The sequence below is a fragment of the Mycena indigotica genome (assembly GCF_014461135.1).
Source record: "Mycena indigotica strain 171206Taipei chromosome Unknown Mind.scaff0009, whole genome shotgun sequence".
In the NCBI taxonomy this organism is placed as follows: domain Eukaryota; kingdom Fungi; phylum Basidiomycota; class Agaricomycetes; order Agaricales; family Mycenaceae; genus Mycena; species Mycena indigotica.
Genome location: NW_023503008.1, coordinates 4,144,706 through 4,161,665, shown reverse-complemented (window position 1 = coordinate 4,161,665; position 16,960 = coordinate 4,144,706). Strand labels below are relative to the sequence as shown.

Below are 16,960 nucleotides of genomic sequence, written 5' to 3'. Positions count from 1 at the left end.
GAGCGATGGGAGCGCGAGCCCCAGTCCTGCCCCGCCGCTGGACCTAGAAAAAGTCTCGAAACACCTGCACTAGAGTTTCTAAAGTATATATTACACCCTGTTGTTGTACAGACTTGTCTGTAAAGCCCTTGTATCGCAGCCTTGAGGAGAGCGAATGATTCATTCAAAACACAGGCTCTAGCTTAAGAGCTGTAAGTCAAAAGTGTAACTTCAGAGTGCCTGTCAGGGGAACCCCCACTTTGGCCTCCTTTGGACTGTCTGAGTGCATCTGAGGCACATCCAACTGGTGCCCCTCAGATGATGAATGAACTAGCTTAGCTTATCTTAAGTATTCCTTGACTTGGTCAACACTTATCTTAAGCTTACAACTTAAGTAGATAGAGACCTAAGTTTCACTGCTATTATTGGGGAGCAAGCTCCCCAATTCAGCAGCTAACAAAAAAATCTCCCACACGACGTCAAGTGTGGGAGATTTTCGAGGCATTGCCGAGAAAACCCAAAAGCTGAGTGATTTCCGCCAGCTCCCCATAAGTAAGCTGAGCATCAGCTTACAAGATTCATGTTTATGTCTAGTTTAATAATATATCTTAAGATATCATGAGGAGGGATAAGGCCGCAAGCGGCAGGTGCCGAATAAGCCAAGGAAGACCGTGGCCAGCACCACGTGATATGACGTGGCTCGTCCCAAAAGGGTTATAGAAATGCACAGCCATTCCCGATATGGGGGGGGCTGGTTTCAACATGATTCTATAGAGGCCAAACCTTAGGTTCGGCAATAAGATCTTGTTTCAAATACTAAAAATGGTGGTCTATATCTTAAGTCAAGTTAACCCCTCAAAGAATAACAATAAGGTATCTGAAAAAAAAAATTATATATTGTGTCACATGTCACACCTATATGATGATATAAACTGTTTTGGCATGTGATAAATATTTTTGGTATTTTTTTACTTTGTCTGACACTTCTGGCACCTATAGTTTCCAAATAAAAAAATAGTTCAAATTCCAATTTTGTATATGAGCTCATGCCAAAATTGCTATTTGAATTGAGTAAAATGTTGTTGAGATACTACATCTACTGGGTGGCTGTGCTGGCTGATTAATGAATTGTTACTGATGAAAGACTTGACTGACCATTATATCTCCTGCTTGATATTACGCAAGATTTTAATTATACCAGATAGAGTAGTTATAAGTTGTTGTTTATTACACCTACCACCTAATTTTTTCTTGATTTCTGTCAGGGGAACCTCCCTTTCGGCCCCTCGGAGACGATTCCGATTCCGGTCCGACTCCGGTTCCGACTCCGGCGATCGCATCACCGCCTCCGTCAGGCGCATCGCCGCCCCCGCCTGGCGATCCCCCTGGGACCTGGCCTGCGACATGGCGCAGGCATACTGCACGGAGCAACGATCAACCTTGGCGCGTCAAGAGCGCAGTATATAGTTCCGCTACCTAGCAGGCGGACCCTTAGAGTTTCTTCTCTTTGGATCCTCCCCTGCTAGGTCAGCCTCACTTGTATTTGCTTACTTCTATTCACTCTTTGGATCCTCCCCTGCTAGGACCTTGATCTCAGGCCTCCGGGGTTGCCCTTACAATTTCCTATAGTATCAATCAATTTTCCAAAAATGATATCATCATATTTAGGAAATTAACTAGAAAAGAACAATCTTATTAGAGTAAGGTAGGCGACGTTTGATGTCATCGAGCGTTACTGATGTGACTGATCTGCACAGCCACACGCGAAAATTTCAGACGTTTTTTGACCAAGTGGTAGTTGAGCAAGAGAAGGCTATATAAACATTTTCATGTTTTTTGCGCTACAGATAGTATGAGTTTCGATAACTTAAGCCTGTGCTGGACCCAGTTTCCAAGCTGGCCACGACATCTTAGCCTCCTGCAAGTCTTCTGCATACGATGGCGGCAAGGTTCGATGCCCACGATACTTTTTTGTTGGTCCACGCAGCCTCCGCTCCATTAAGCCCATGGAAGTAAGCATCACCAAAGCGTGAGGAACGCGTTGCAAACCGTCGCATTGATTCAAGTGGCACTGACGCGACAGCCTGCAGAAGATTGGCACGAAGATTGTCTTCAGAGGTTGACTCGGGGAACATCCGGTATATCCGCTTGGCGTAGCCCCAACACTGCTCGATAAAATTCAGCTCTGGATGGAATTTGGGGGAAAAAAGAACGTGATAGCCACATTTCTCGCAATGTTCTTCTAAGATTGATTTCTGATTCTTGAAATCTGGCTCCGAGTACATCATTTTTCGTAGACAGCATTTCGTGTTGGTTGTGGTGCGGCATTTGAATGCACCGCTTCCACCGCACTGCACAAAATATTTCTTCTTGGTGGCGGGGTTGATTGAATCGGGGTCTGGCAGATCGTGACCTTTTGCGCGTCGTTCCTGAACCAGAACTTTGAGTCCTTTAAATGTGGTGCCATCGGTTTGATAGAGGTTCTGGGCTGAGCCGTCCCGGAATGTGGCATCGCGCATGTGGACACAAACCCCATTGGTTTTGTTGAACTTAGTAGACGGTCCTAGAGTCATGCCAAGGGCACTGAGAGCATCCGGAGATCGAGCCGTGTGGATAGTCGCATTGTCGTATGCAAAAACATGGCGGTCTTCTGGGTAATCATGGTCAAGAATGTCCATAGCGCGGGTGACTTGGGCCAGAATTGTTTCTGTGGTTTGATATCCCTCGCGTTTCTTACCCGGCTTCAAGAGAACCCGAGCATCATCATGTTCACTTTGCTGGAAGTGAGAATAAGAACAAGAGCATATGAAGTGTACTCACCCAAGGTCATTCGGCTTCTTGGATCGCAACCAGCCATATTCAGGTGACACAAAATCACCAATCATATCGCTCGCTCCCTCTCCTTTTGCTTTGATCTTCGCCGTCTCAGACTCGTGAACCCAGCGCAGCGTACGTCGATCGTTCGCATAGAAAATTGATTCATCTTGACGCCAAATTGTGTAGGGTCGACAATCGTTGTCAGAGCCCATGAATAGCCGCAGTCGACACTCGTGGTCAACCTCTTCAAACGTCGCATCTGCTTGCCAGTGTCTCGCACGGGCCTCATAGAACATCCACCGAGGCAGGAAGACATTCTTGCGATAATCAACAACATCTGCTCGTTCGTGCCCATCCAAGTACATTCCTTTGGGCTCTTTCTTCCAACGATACCCCATTTTCTTCATCCATCGTTGGGCGGTGCAGACAGAGATGTTGCGTTTGACACGGAGGCGGGCTTAAAACTCAGGGGTGCGTACATAGCGTGCAATTTGGTTTGCAGAGACCCATTTACCCAGACTTTGCAGATGGAGATGGATTGCGCCAGCAATGTCTTCGTCAGAAAGCATCGAGGAGCTGAAGCGGCCGTATTTGTGTTGAGGTATGTTGGTCTTGTCTTCACAAAATGCAATTGACCACTCTCGCAGTTTACACGCAAACCATGTCTTCATTCCCTTCTTCCCACTCGCCATCGCAATAACCTCAGACTGGACTGTCTAGCCTTGAAACCCAACACCACGATAGAGCTGCAAAAACCGGACCATTGCCTCCAAACGTGCCTGCAAAACAAGGTCCAGCTTAGCCCGAATACGACCATGTCCAGTTTTGCGATGTGGACGCAGCTTTTCGTGGAGGTTTTTGATAGCTTCCTCGACAGATTCATTCGATGGGATGCGTGCAGGAATACGACGAGCATCGACTCGATTGGGCAACGTGAAACCATTTGGTAGATGTGGATCGCAAAACTTGGTGTGCAGCAGGAACAGAGGATTCGATGGGTGGGGAGAATCGGGAGATTAACGGTGGGATCATTCTGTGCGGCTGTTCATGGGGCAGCGTCCGAGCTGCTGGGTCCCAAGGCTCGTCTTCATCAAGTCCTTCCTCCGCACGCTCTTCAGCTGACATTTCCAGTGGCTCCGTCGTGATCTCACTGCCAGCGAGCTCATCTTCTTCCCCGCTTCCACCATCATCGTCATCATCATCGACCTCTTCGACCCAAGCTCTCTTTCTACATTGCTGTTGGATCGCTGGTTGCGACAAGCTTTCCGACACTGGAACCTCAACCACTGGTGGTATCGAGTCTTCCTGGGCAACAACCTCCTCGACTTCGACTCCATTCATCTCCAGCTCCCTTCCCATGCCAAGACCATCATCTTCCCGTTCGATGGACATCTCGACGTCTGAATCGTCACTAATGACGATGATCTCTTGCATTTCACGCTCGTCAACATGAGCCTGAGCTTTCTGGAATGCAGTAAACAGGTCGCCGTTCCGTAGGCCCATGGCTGTATTCTCACGTGCTTCTCGTGCAGTTTGTTCCTTTTCTGCCTTATTCCGTTCTTGCTGACGTCGTTTGGATAGTTTCTTTCCAATCTTTGTACTGTGGTACTGCCCTCGTCGCTGGGGACCTGCTGTGATGTGGATGGCTGGACGAGGGAGGTTGGTGGCAACAACTGGTCTGCCTGGTTGGAGCAAACAGCCAGTGAGTGGCAGCTGATTGTCACAGAGCTGAAGCCAACGAAGGAGGGTGTCCGAGCTGGTGGGGTGTGGAACATCATCTTCTTGCTCAATTTCCAGTGGCAAGTCGTTGTCTGAATCAGAATCCAAGTCGGACACCTCAGTTGGTAGATTGTGTAGAATAGGAAATGCATTCTCTTCAGTTTCTTCATCGCTACAATTATCCAGCTTGCGTCGCCATAATAAGGCCCAGTCAGCTTAAGCAGAAGACCGTAAAAAACACACCTTGGCTTTTTTCTGAGCATGAATACCCAGATTCAATGCTCTTTTACCCCCAACTTTGCGTGGCATGCTTCTGTGAGAGTCTGGTTGGACTGTCGAGGACACAATAGTCAGCCGGGACCGTAGAAAATGTGGCAAGGTATGATCACGTGTGCGTGCCGGGATATCACGTGCCGTGACATGTCACACATTTTAGCAGCGCGGAATTTTTCCAGACTTTTTTAGGATGTACTCAGCTACAAAAGAAAAAAAATCTCAGACACTTTCCAAAAAAGGAAGTTATAAGTTGACATTGAGGGCAGATACAAAAAAATTACAACCGAGAGTTTCTTGAGAGCTATAAACCCTTCAGATTCTCGGTTTTACATTTGCCAAAAGTGTGCCCATCGAAGTGAAGTAGGCTTGCCATCAACCGCCATCACATCAATCCCATCACTCGATGACATCAAACGTCGCCTACTTAGAATAACCAGTTACAATTCCAAGCTAAATATAAAATAGAGACAGAGAGGCGTAGGCAAGTGTGTGTGGATCTACCTGCACCACTGCTCAGGCCTTCTGCGCTCTACAACAGCAGTTGCAGACAACCAGTATATAGTTGGTGTCTTAGCAGACAGACCCCTAGGCCCTGCTCGGTGTCACCGGCTTCGAACCCGGACTCACTTACAATCAGCCCAGATGGCAATGGGGGCGGATGCCACTGAATCCAGAGCCAGATGGGTGTTCGGTGGCGCCTAGCATCTGGGTTTGTCACGCGGGCCATCGATCTTCTTCCCCTCTTTTCCTTCCTCCTCCTCCATGAGCGAATCTTCGAGCAAGCAGCGCAAGGAGCACTGCTCGTGGCGCGATGCCGACGACATGGCGCTCATCAACACACTCCGCCACCCTGTATACCTGGTCTTTTGCAAAAGATGTGGGCCACTGCCCACCAGTCTAATGCAAAAGATGTGGGCAATTGCTCACAAGTCACAAGCCTGTAATGAAAATACTAGATTAAAGAGCCAAATTGATAGCTATGACTAAGCTAATGCCATATATGGTAATAGAAGTCACTATTTCTTCAGGCCGATGATTCGGTGTATAATTTGGAACAGTTTATAATACAGGGCAAGGGAATTGATGTAATCACATGTCACATTGATGGAACAGAGCCTAATAATCAAATTAATTGATCTTCATCAAAAATGGTTCCACATCAAAAACATTATATAAAAGGCATTCATCCCAACACCTAGAAGGTGCTAGAAAGCCCTAAAATAATTAATTATTATTGCAATACTTGTGACATTTGTGACTTTAGGGCTGTTACCCACATCTTTTGCATTACATCCATAGGCAGTAGCCCACATCTTTTGCATAGAAGTAGCTATATCAGCTGACTCTGCACAAACAAGGCAGCCTTCCAGACAGACAGCGGCTGGAAGCCGCAGGTCTGGCAGCTCTGTGCGGCGGCGGCCCTTGCTGCCTCTCCTGGCGCTACGAAGACAGCCGCCAAGTGTCAAGACCATTACGGCGGGCTCAAAAGCCTGTTCAACGAGGCCCGCAAGCTACGTGGCGCCTCGGGATTTGGGTGGGACAATGGGCTAAAAAACTGTAACGGCGACGGACGATGTCTGGATGGATTACATCATAAATAAGGTGCGTGGCCGTTGATTATGTGCTTGATTCATTGCTGACTACCCTCCAGAAAAATGGCTGGGCCACAAAATGGCAAAAAAAGCCTTTCCCCCTCTACGACGACATTCTTTTCCTCGTCGATGGCATCGTGGCCACCGGCGAGGGCACATTCCACGCCGGCACCCTCCCCATTACACCAACAACCTCCAGCACCGGCACTGGCACCTTGGATGGTGCTTCCACATCCACCAACACCGACGCAAGTCCTCCAGACCTGCCGGTGCCCACGACACCATCTGCTCCAACCCGGCAAGTGGCTCAAATGCCTACCCCTTCCCTTCGCACTCGCATCTATGATGACGCCAACCTGTCGTCTCCATTCGCTGAGCCGGCATCAAGCTGTAAACGCGCTGCTTTGACATCTCCCCAGAAGTCTGGCCGACGATCGCGACCCCGCAATGTGGATGCCAGGAATAGCATGGCTTCTGCCATGCGCGAAATTGCAGGAGCTCTGAAGGTGAGGGGCAGTCCAGAGATCTTGACAAGGGCTGTGGAGGTGATGGAGGAGGACAACGACCTGTCTGATAGCAAGAGTGTCGAGGCGATGAAGCTTTTCATAAAGGATTCGAAGGTGGCCCAGCTGTATATTGCACCAAAAACAAAGGCTCTGCGTACGAAAATTTGTCCAAGACCTCATCGAGAGTACATTGTTTGCATCGTAGGGTAGTTATCAATAGACTATAGTGGTATCTATTCCTCCGGAGCAACCTTGTGAATTTGAATACCTTTTGTGAGCATATAAGCTTTGTAATCTCTCCACATATTCTGTGCAATTGTGTCGCGCCTGGCCGATGCCCGGGCACGTTCCTCTGTGCTGATCGACCATCCTAGTTCCTCTGAAGAGATGGGCTCAGCTGGGTTAACAATAAGATCTTGCAAGGAGCTTTCTCGATGGATTGGGGCAGTGGTTGCTGATTCATCCTGGGGCTCCGCACCATCATCCTCGCCATCATAGACTCGGATGAAATTGTGGAGTGCACAGATGGCGGAGATGAGTTGGGCCTGGGTCTCGACGGAATACTCGGGGGCACCACCAGTAAAGATACTCCAGCGACGTTTCAGAATGCTGAATGTCCGCTCAACTGCATTCCGAAGCTGAGCGTGCCGCAGATTGAATAGTTCTTTATAGTTCCGAGGGCGCTGGTTCACGTTTCCCCATTCCTTGAGATGGTAACGGATATTGTGATATGGGGTCATCAGAACATCACAGAGTGGAAACCCAGCATCTGCAAGATAGAACTTGCCCAGGGGAACAGCAAAGTCGTGCTCACGTGCATAATTAAAGATGTGTGAGTCTGATGCACTCCCTTCCCAGCCTGCAAGCACATAGACAAAAATAAGAGCAAAATTGCAGGCAGCAAGAATATTCTGTCCAATGAAACCCTTGCGGTTACAATACCGCAGCATCGCCCCTGAAGGCACCCAAGCAGAGAAGTGCGAGCTGTCGATTGCGCCACGACATTCACGGAAATATGGGTAGAATTTCCGGGTAGCTTTGATTTCCGGTGGGGTGCTGTTTGGTGGTAGATAGATGTGTTTTGTATAGAAGGACCCAGTCAGGCAGTTAAGAATAGTGTGGATGGATTTGCTGATGGTTTCTCCGCTCCGTTGAAAGAGCTCCTGAAGGACGCGCGAGCTGCAGCCCACCCGAGTGAAGTACAAGAATGTTGCAAGTTTCTCTGTGGCTGTAACATGCTTCGAATTCGTAAGCCCAGAATGCAGTTGGAGTTTGAATAGAAGCCAAAGAAAGACATGCTTGGCCATTCCCAGCTGGCGATAAAAACGGATGTCGCTGCCAACAAGAAGCTTGTCAACCCAGATCTGCCCTGTAAGTGTGGACATGTTCAATGGGATGGGGTCAGTGAGTGTCATGCCAAATGAGACTGTGAATGCAGCAACCATACACACAATAGACACCAGCGCATCACGCCGTTGTTGCTGTGGCCAGTGCTTGCTTCTTCTTTTCCCTTTGTTGGGCCAATAGGGCATGTTGTGCGGTGCTGGACGCGTCACAGGAAGACCTGGATATGTCACAAGAGGGTCCCGAGGGCATAGTGCCAAATCTGGGCTGAAAAACACGTCAAAAGGGAATGAAGAAACAAGCCTTTTGATCTACTTTAAATACATGACTAATATCATTTTAGACACTTCCGCCCACTTCCGGCCTGTCGTGATGCACCTTGATGGCCTACCGAAGACGTGGGAGACTGCCTTGCGCTAGCCGAACCCGTTGCCAGATTGGCTACGGGTTCGAAGCCGGTGACACCAAGCAGGGCCTTAGAGTTTCTTCTCTTTGGATCCTCCCCTGCTAGGCCCGGGACTCTCATTGGAGTGGGTTGCCCTTCCAATACTATTATACCACTGATCATGTGTGGATGCCTATGGGTATTTTGACCTGTCAGTTACCTGAACCTGTAAGATACATAAACCCAGAGAATGTAGTAACCTGTAGGATAAGTATAGTAACCTTGAGGACAAATTTATTGTGATACTAATATTTTCAATAACACTTCCTATTACAAGTTAGTCAAAGCTGTCCAACTACAAGTCAAATGAGCCTACACTTGTATAACAGGCTCAAATATTTTACAGTGAAAATCAATAGGTTTTGCCAGCCACTTACAGCTAGCTGTACAACTAAGAAATCTATGCAACACTTTTATATCACAGCTGTAATGGGCTTCAGACTCTGTCTGCACTAAACTTATATCCACCCTCCCTAGCAACTGCATCAAAGGCAAGTCTGCTGAGCTCTCTTCCTGTAGAGTCGAGAAGGGTGCACTGGATGTTATCACCAGGATTGACAGGCCCGACGCCGTCTGGTGTGCCTGTGAGAATAAGATCGCCTTCCTGTTCATGATCCAAAAAGCGTCACATTTGGTTATGGTTGGACTGAAGACAGACCTCGAGTGTCATTATGGACGAGACGTGTTCGATGAGACGCGGGATTCGGAAGATCATGGTGGAGGTTGAGCCGTTCTGTCTGAATGCGCCATTGAGCTGTGGAGACTTGGTCAGTGAACTTACAATATAACAGAAAGTGCACCTGCAGTGTCAGCATGACGTTGTGCGGATCGGGAATGTGATCTTTGGGGATGAACGGTCTTTGTTACTCGTCAGCGCGGGTTCAAATTGGCTTGGACTTTGAACCCAATAGGGAGGAACGAGTCGAATCCTTTTGCGGCGCTCCACGGTAGCCCTTGTTTCTTGGCGAGATGCTGAACGTTGCGCGCACTCATGTCGACCGCAAGAGCTACAAAAGCATTATATTGTAGTCGAGTATGACACGAAACGAGTTTGAGAAACTCACCATAGCCAGCGACATGCGCCTCCGCCTCTGCCTTTGAGATTGCACGCGCCCTCTTTCCGATGACCACACCGAGCTCGACTACATACCGCTGTCAGCTCAGCACGCGACGACATAAATAAATACCTTCGTGGTGGGCGATGACGCCGGCGGGGATCTCCACCTTCCCGCCCGACAGGAGATAGCTCGTCGTTGGCTTCAAGAAAAAGACAGGCTCCACAGGACGCAGGCGGCCCTTGATGTAGGTCTCGTAGTTGGTGCTGATGCCGATGATCTGAGGGTGTTCGCTGTTACCAAACTGCAAACAGTAACGAGGAGCAGTGCTTGCCTTTTTACCGTTGCGGACGAAAGACGCAGCCATTTCAAGTTGCGGGATGTGTGCGGTTGGGCTTAAAGTAGTTCGACGCGACGCTGTACCACGCCCATGGCGCTCGGAACCGCCGCTTTATAGTTGATGGTGAGCTTTCAGGTCACCAACGGGAAATCTTGTCTTCTAGATCAAAGTTCGTTCGCCTGTTCTTGATGTCAATCCCATTAGACTGGACAAGGTTTATATTCAGCCTCACCCAGTCGAATAGAGCTAGTGCTCATCGTTCTGAAGATTTTAGGAAACACACATATAAAAGCCTTCTCTATATGTACCGTTCGTACTGCATCGCCTTAGGCCGTCCTAAATTCCAGTAAATTTATACCCGTCTTCCCTCGCGACTGCGTCAAAGTCAAGCCTGCTCAGCTCCTTGCCAGAGGCATCGAGGAGCGTGCACTGGACCTTGTCGCCAGGATTGACGGGCCCAACGCCATCAGGTGTACCCGTAAGAACAAGGTCGCCTTCCTGTCAAAGGCTGAATTGGGGGGACAACGAAGGAAGAACAAACCTCAAGTGTCATGATAGATGAGATATGCTCAATCAAACGAGGTATTTGAAGGATCATGGCGGAGGTCGAGCCATTCTGCTTGGACGTGCCATTGATCTGTCGACCAAGTCAGCGTAGACCAGACAGAAACAACAGCAACAAGCGGACTTGGAGTGTCAGCGTAACGTTATGCGGATCGGGAATTTGTTCCTTCGGGATGAACGATCTTGCAAGCAGTCGTCAGTTGTGCTTTTTTTCCGGGCTTGGAGGAAAGTACCCAATCGGAGTGAATGAATCGAAGCCTTTCGCGGCGCTCCATGGTAGTCCTCGTTTCTTGGCGAGGTCTTGAACATTCCGCGCAGTCATATCGACCGCAAGGGCTGCAACCAGATGAGTGGGGGCACAAATTGACGGACAACACACCATAGCCCGCAACGTGCGACTCCGCTTCGGCCTCTGAGATGTTTCGTCCACCTTTCCCAATCACAACACCAAGCTCGACTATGAACTTGAGCCTCCGTGAAGAACGAAAGAGAGAGCGACAGACCTTCGTGGTGGGCAACCACACCAGTCGGTATCTCCATCTTCCCGCCGGAAGGTAGATAGCTGGTGGTGGGCTTCAAGAAGAAGAAAGGCTCAGCAGGACGCGTGTTCCCCAGTTCCTTCACGTGGAGGTCATAGTTTCGTCCAATTGCGACGATCTAAAATGGGTGTTGGCTTGGCCATGCACTGACAAGCAACGGAGTCGACCTTTTTACCCTGTCGGACGAAGGAAGCAGCCATGGGTGTCGTGGAGAGGAAACGGATGCCGGGCCCGGTGCGGGCTCTATGTAATAAGCTGATCATGGCAGTTGCGAACAGGGTGGGACGCGTCGCGTTACGCAGTGTCACAGCCAAATCATTTTATTTCCTCTCTCAGTCTGCAATCCAACTACAATCCAGCCGGTCTCCAGAATGCTCCTTGACACTGAGAGTCGAACCGTTCCTGCAATATATTTCTCGTATTCTCGACTTTTTGCAGCTCAGCTCCTTCTTATGGATCATCTTCTTTCACACGAATGGGAACCTCGTAAGCTCAACATATCATGTCTTCTCAGGACGCGTGCTACGGTGCGTTTCGTGTCTAGAGACCTATCCAATGATCCAACGCTAATGAAACGATTTTCCTTTGTGACCTGCAGATCGTTTGGCCACGGCCTATTCGCCACTCATGTGTTTACCCAAGTTTTTTTGTTGATTTTGTTTTCTAGCCCCTGTGTACAGTGTGGCCCCAACAAAACTCAACGGTAACGAGAATCCGCGATGGACATCAAGGTGCCTAGGTTATTGACGCCATTTATCTATGTCATGCATGGTCAAGCCTGGTCAAGTTGGGAAACTGATTCAAGTTCATATTGAAGGTATACTTAGCGCGGCTCCGAAATCGAGCAGACCTAAGCATGCGTTGCGCCTGCCGCCCTGTCTTCAGCTCGTCAAGCAGCCTCCTTTCAATGTGGGATTCGCGTTCGGGGCGCGAAAGCGACACGTCCGCGTGGTTTTTCTGACGTTGTTACCGAGATGATCAGCCAACACGCTGATTTGGCTAGATCTCGTTGCGTCTCCCGTTTCTCCTTTCGCTTTCTTTTAAGGACGTGAGGTGCTTAAGTACCTGGTGTACGAGGGCTCTCGCTTTTTTCTTCTTGGTTCATCATGTCGTTCTCAGACACTGGCCTGTCCATTCTTTTATCTCGTGCGTATCATTCTCGTCACACACCCTTCTTCGCTCCACATTTACTCACTTGGTTACAATGTAGGAGACACTCACAACTCCTCCGACACCGACCCGCCCTCAACGTCCCGAAAGGCGTTAATCGACACCTTCGTTACTCTCCAGCTGCTTGGGCTTGTTGGCAGTATCGCGCTCGTCCTAACGACCACACTCTCCCGTCGCGCGCCAAGAAATGCGACATGGCAGAACTTCTTCACTAGCTGGATTATTTCCACCGCGTCCTACTCCCTCCTGCTTGTGTCTGGGCAGCTCTACAAGGAGCACCCCCCATTTGGCTTATGTCTAGCACAAGCGGGGCTAATCTACGTGCGCAAATGCCTCCTATCTCCTCGGAAGACGGCTAACAACTCCTGCAGGGCACCCCGTCGTTGACTGCTGCAACAACCTTTGGCCTCATTATGCAAATCTGGTTCAGCGTCCAAAATTTGCTCCTCCGCAAAGTCAAGCACGAGCGCCTGTGGACGGTGGTGATTCTCGTGTTGCCATACTGCATGATGTTTGGGATGGTCATCGCGTCCTGGGTGGTGCGTGAATTCCTCCGTACTTCTCCTCCACCTCACCGTTCTACCAGACGGGAATCCAAAACCCCTCGCGGGTCAAAGTGATCGGGAGTGGGATGTACTGCCACATCGTGCGTTGTTCGCTGGCTATCGCTGATGATACTGATAATACGCAGGGGCCGAGCAGCACTCTGTGAGTGGTTTACCCAACAGCGGGCGTAACGCTGACCGAAATTGAACAGCGGCAAAGCGTCAGCTGCACTCGTCGCATTGACATTGCTCCCCACCATTGCGCTCGAAAGTAGGTCCTTTCTCAGAATCCAACTTGTCCATATTCTTACCAGTTGGTGCAGTTACGATTTGTGTTGCCCTCCGAAAGAATTGGTCGACTTTCAAGCGCATGCGGCACTCGATGTCAATTACCCTCCGCGTTATGATCTTCACGCTGTTCGGTATCCTCGCCATCTCGTTAGTCCCGCTTGATCATTCCGTCCGTCTTCTAACAGGCTTCCAGGCTCAGCGGTGTCTTCGTATTTTCAGACAGCCATGGGGCAGCAATCAATGTCATTCTCGCCGCTCGTGCGTGACCCTTCCTTACTCTCCTCCTCTTCACTCAACACCTCTCCCAGTCCCGGTTATCGGCGTCATCATCTTCGCTTCCCAGACCGACATCCTCTCCGTCTGGAGAATAACGCGACAAAGACCCGAGGGTGCCCAGCCCCTCCAGTCACAGGTCTCGGAGACCACATCAACGAGCAAACCATTGCCTGATCTCCCTCCTGGCGCAGTGTAAGGAAGACGTCGGGCTGTAATGTGTATTCTCTATAATTAGTCCTGCGGATTTGTAACTGTACCACAGCATGGGGAACCGAGGTAGACCCCCAAGCAAAGATTTGCCTCGAGATCATACAACCAACCCATATAGCTGAAACCGTTACACCATAATAAATCTAATATAAGGCTGAGCGGGTGAGGTTGCACAAGTAGAAAACGCTGACTGATGTTTTCTGGCCTAATTTCTGTTCCCTCCAAATTTGAGAGAGCTCGAACCACTGGCGCTAATTGGAGAATTCAATCATGCAGGTCATAGTATCAGTACATTCACGAGACCGCAACGGACCGACCAAGTAACTTGCCAAGTAACAACGAAGCTCTAAATCGACACCCTTCAGATTGGTCTCGTAGATAAACAAATACGTTGTCGTTTGAATGGAAGATGGTAAGCTGGCCAGCAGAGCCCTCCAAACTACGTAAGCAAAATTCTTCGCTTCATCTACGACTACCGAAGAGATTTGAGCAAAACACAGTCCACATCATCGGGAAGACACCAACCAAGACATTTTTCAGGCAGCGCCAGCCCTCCACCGCATCTCGACCTCCGCAAAAACCTCGACCCGTTTCGTCACTTGAAAACCCAGACCCTCAAACAGCTTGATGCTCGGAACGTTTGATTCAGATATGCGAACGAGAAGAGCAGTCGGGGGGAGTGGGAGTAGGCTAGATTGATCTGGCTGTGGTGGTGGTTTGTGGCAGATGAAGTGCCCAACAGAGGAGGCAGTCGCGTAGCCAAGCAGCAGCTGCAACGCCTCTCGTGCACATCCACGACGGCGGTATTCCTTTTCTGCGTTTATTCAGACTAAAGTCAATGGGAGGAATGCGCTGACGAACCAGCGATCATAACTTCCGCTTCACCATAGAACTCCTCGTCCGTTTCCTTCCCGTGCAAGAAAATATTGACATCCCCAATCATAGGCAGCGCTTTCACACAGGCATCGTGCGGACCGAGTACTTGTGAGGAGTCAAGCCCATCGCCAGTCTGTCGCGCCAGGACGATGAACGTCAGTTTGTCCGGGTCTTCACGCCATTTGCCTATCCTTTGCTGAGAATTTGGAGTAGAGAAAGGCTCATCATCTCACGCTGCATATCGTATTCCTCTTCAAGCGTCAAAGGCTCGCTTGCAGTAAGAGCTTGCAGCTCTTCATTTTGCATCCATTCGTGGTACGCCTACTTTTTTTGTGGAGTCAAGACCGCGTTGCAGGAGAGAACCAAGTGGACGAACGGGGACATGCTCCGGAAGATACGGCACGAGAACGACTTTGTCGCCGACAATGACTGTGGTCGCGTTGATGTGCATCGGGGTCAAAAGCAAGCCACACTTAGACTTGATCACGCCCAAAAATTACCAACAACATTTCGATTCAACTACAGTACAGCAAGCTCAAAGCTCGCAATGCTACGACTACCCGCCTTTCAATACGATTTTCTTTATTATTACTCCGACTCGCCTGCCCGCCTTTGAATGTGATTTTCTTCTGCTTTTCAATCCTATCCCGCCTGTTTGGGGGCGGTGTGAAAACCGCAAAAAGGGCATCTCCGCCCGCCTTTGAAAGTGCTTTCTGCTTCCCAATCCCATCCCGCCTGTGTTTGGGTTTTCGATATGTCGTGAAAGAACGTGAAGAGACAGGCGTAAAGCCACGTTTCCCTTCGCCCGCCTTTAAAACAGGTTTTCCGCTTTTCGTTAGACCACCGCCTGTTTTTGCATTCTCGAAACGGCCTGAAAGCAGCGCGATTGACCCAAAAGACCTCGGACAATGGAATGGTCGTCCGATAGGTCGGTCATGAAAATGATGGTAGAGCTGATTCGTCTCGCTGCCGATGGGTATTGGGGGCTTTGGTATATGGTTGTATGCCCAGAGTATTGTCGACAAGACAGACTATTGAGTCGGGTCGTGGCCAACCATGAAGGTGGTTGCATGGTAAAGGTCCATCGTCGGCTACGTTGCGTTCGCTGACAACGACGATGGAAAAGGATGATATTGCTGCCGTTTTGGGGTATTCTAGGCCTTGGTATAGAGCAGTGGAGGCCAAAAGGTAACTGCAGCAGTGCAGCCATATGCTGAAGTGAGTTTCAGCGTGCCCGGCGACAAAAAAGCGGCCGCGGGCAAAAGGTGGTAATTCGTCGAGTGGTTCGTCGCATTGTGTGTTTCGCGAGAATTAACGTCGCCCTGGATGATGTTGGCATTGGTGGCGCATAGAACAGGACCGTTGGCGATAATTTAGCGCCAGGAGAGGCTGTTGGCAGAAACAGTTCGCGGCTGCCTCGAAACGAGTGTCGCATGTAAGCCTTGGATATAAGCAGTTGCACTCGTGAAGGGTATGAGGTGGTGCTTGCTGCAGGCTTGACACCTTGGGTGATGTCGTCGATGCCAAAAGGTAACTGCAGCAGTGCAGCAATATGCTGAAGTGAGTTTCAGCGTGCCCGGCGACAAAAAAAGCGGCCGCGGGCAAAAGGTGGTAATTCGTCGATTGGTTCGTCGGATTGCGCTGACTGTGGATTGAGTCAGATCGCTGAAGGACGCAAAAGGCGAACAGCGCGCGACGAGTCAAGATTGCGCAAAAGCATGTTTCGCGAGAATCAATATGGCTTCAGATCGTCGCCCTGGATGATATTGGCATTGGTCGAGCAGAGATGGCGATGAATTAACGCCAGGAAGAGACTGTACAGGAACAGTGTGCTGCTGCCTCGGAACGACTATCGCGTGTAAAGCCCTGAATATAGGCAGTTGCACTCGTGGAGAACGATGAGGTGGTGCTTGCTGCAGGCTTGAAATCGTCGATGGTGGGGAAGCGGACCATCGAGGGAATTGGGTGTTCGGAAAGAAGGGAGCACATGTCTAAGCCTGATGAGTTTGGATATCGAAAAATTCATGGAGAAGGACTTACAATCAATCCCAAGCAAAATAGTCTACGCGGAAGGGTTAGAAGACGCTACTAGAAGGATTGTTACTCACCCTTTGAGCGCAGCGAGTTCCAGGGGTATCGGCTGACGCTCTTCGCGATATGGGGTATCACCAGTCCAAGCAAATGATGTCATAAGACGATTATCTAGGGCAGAGATTCAGAAAGGGAACACCGAGTAGCAAAGACCGACTGACATTATGGGCGCTAGTAGCGGTCCGTTCAAGCAAAGGGCATAAACTAGCAGACACATTAGCCCATCAATGAGTACTCAAACATGAGACCTACTTCTGGCACAGCGCATCCGTGGCTGGCTCGATCGGGGAGTAGTTTGCATGTGGAGCCTTCAAATAAATCCAAG

General features: G+C 49.6%; 5 protein-coding genes across 5 annotated transcripts; 1 reads left to right on the top strand and 4 right to left on the bottom strand.

The window, feature by feature from the left end:
- Positions 1–2,263: 2,263 nt before the first annotated feature.
- MIND_01106600 (uncharacterized protein) lies at positions 2,264–3,488 on the bottom strand (the record flags this gene model as incomplete). Its single annotated transcript, XM_037367633.1, has 4 exons — positions 2,264–2,467; positions 2,511–2,751; positions 2,800–3,253; positions 3,311–3,488. The coding sequence occupies 4 exons, from the start codon at positions 3,486–3,488 to the stop codon at positions 2,264–2,266; spliced, it is 1,077 nt and encodes a 358-aa protein (XP_037217027.1).
- Positions 3,489–9,114: 5,626 nt separating this feature from the next.
- MIND_01106500 (FAA-hydrolase domain-containing protein) lies at positions 9,115–10,100 on the bottom strand (the record flags this gene model as incomplete). The annotated part of the gene is made up of 6 exons (XM_037367632.1): positions 9,115–9,282; positions 9,337–9,432; positions 9,479–9,536; positions 9,583–9,685; positions 9,743–9,820; positions 9,866–10,100. The coding sequence occupies 6 exons, from the start codon at positions 10,098–10,100 to the stop codon at positions 9,115–9,117; spliced, it is 738 nt and encodes a 245-aa protein (XP_037217026.1).
- A 309-nt stretch (positions 10,101–10,409) lies between these two features.
- MIND_01106400 (uncharacterized protein) lies at positions 10,410–11,376 on the bottom strand (the record flags this gene model as incomplete). Its single annotated transcript, XM_037367631.1, has 7 exons — positions 10,410–10,571; positions 10,615–10,710; positions 10,762–10,819; positions 10,871–10,973; positions 11,017–11,094; positions 11,141–11,294; positions 11,344–11,376. 7 exons carry the CDS (start codon positions 11,374–11,376, stop codon positions 10,410–10,412), a joined length of 684 nt encoding a protein of 227 aa, XP_037217025.1.
- A 906-nt stretch (positions 11,377–12,282) lies between these two features.
- On the top strand, positions 12,283–13,654 carry MIND_01106300 (uncharacterized protein; the record flags this gene model as incomplete). Its single annotated transcript, XM_037367630.1, has 9 exons — positions 12,283–12,322; positions 12,387–12,667; positions 12,718–12,885; positions 12,933–12,992; positions 13,038–13,054; positions 13,104–13,162; positions 13,215–13,329; positions 13,376–13,440; positions 13,491–13,654. 9 exons carry the CDS (start codon positions 12,283–12,285, stop codon positions 13,652–13,654), a joined length of 969 nt encoding a protein of 322 aa, XP_037217024.1.
- A 550-nt stretch (positions 13,655–14,204) lies between these two features.
- MIND_01106200 (Acyl-CoA N-acyltransferase) lies at positions 14,205–15,010 on the bottom strand (the record flags this gene model as incomplete). The annotated part of the gene is made up of 4 exons (XM_037367629.1): positions 14,921–15,010; positions 14,778–14,865; positions 14,530–14,730; positions 14,205–14,482 (listed from the first exon to the last, which is right to left on the bottom strand). The coding sequence occupies exons 1-4, from the start codon at positions 14,993–14,995 to the stop codon at positions 14,205–14,207; spliced, it is 642 nt and encodes a 213-aa protein (XP_037217023.1). The 5' UTR covers positions 14,996–15,010.
- Between the last annotated feature and the right edge of the window lie 1,950 nt (positions 15,011–16,960).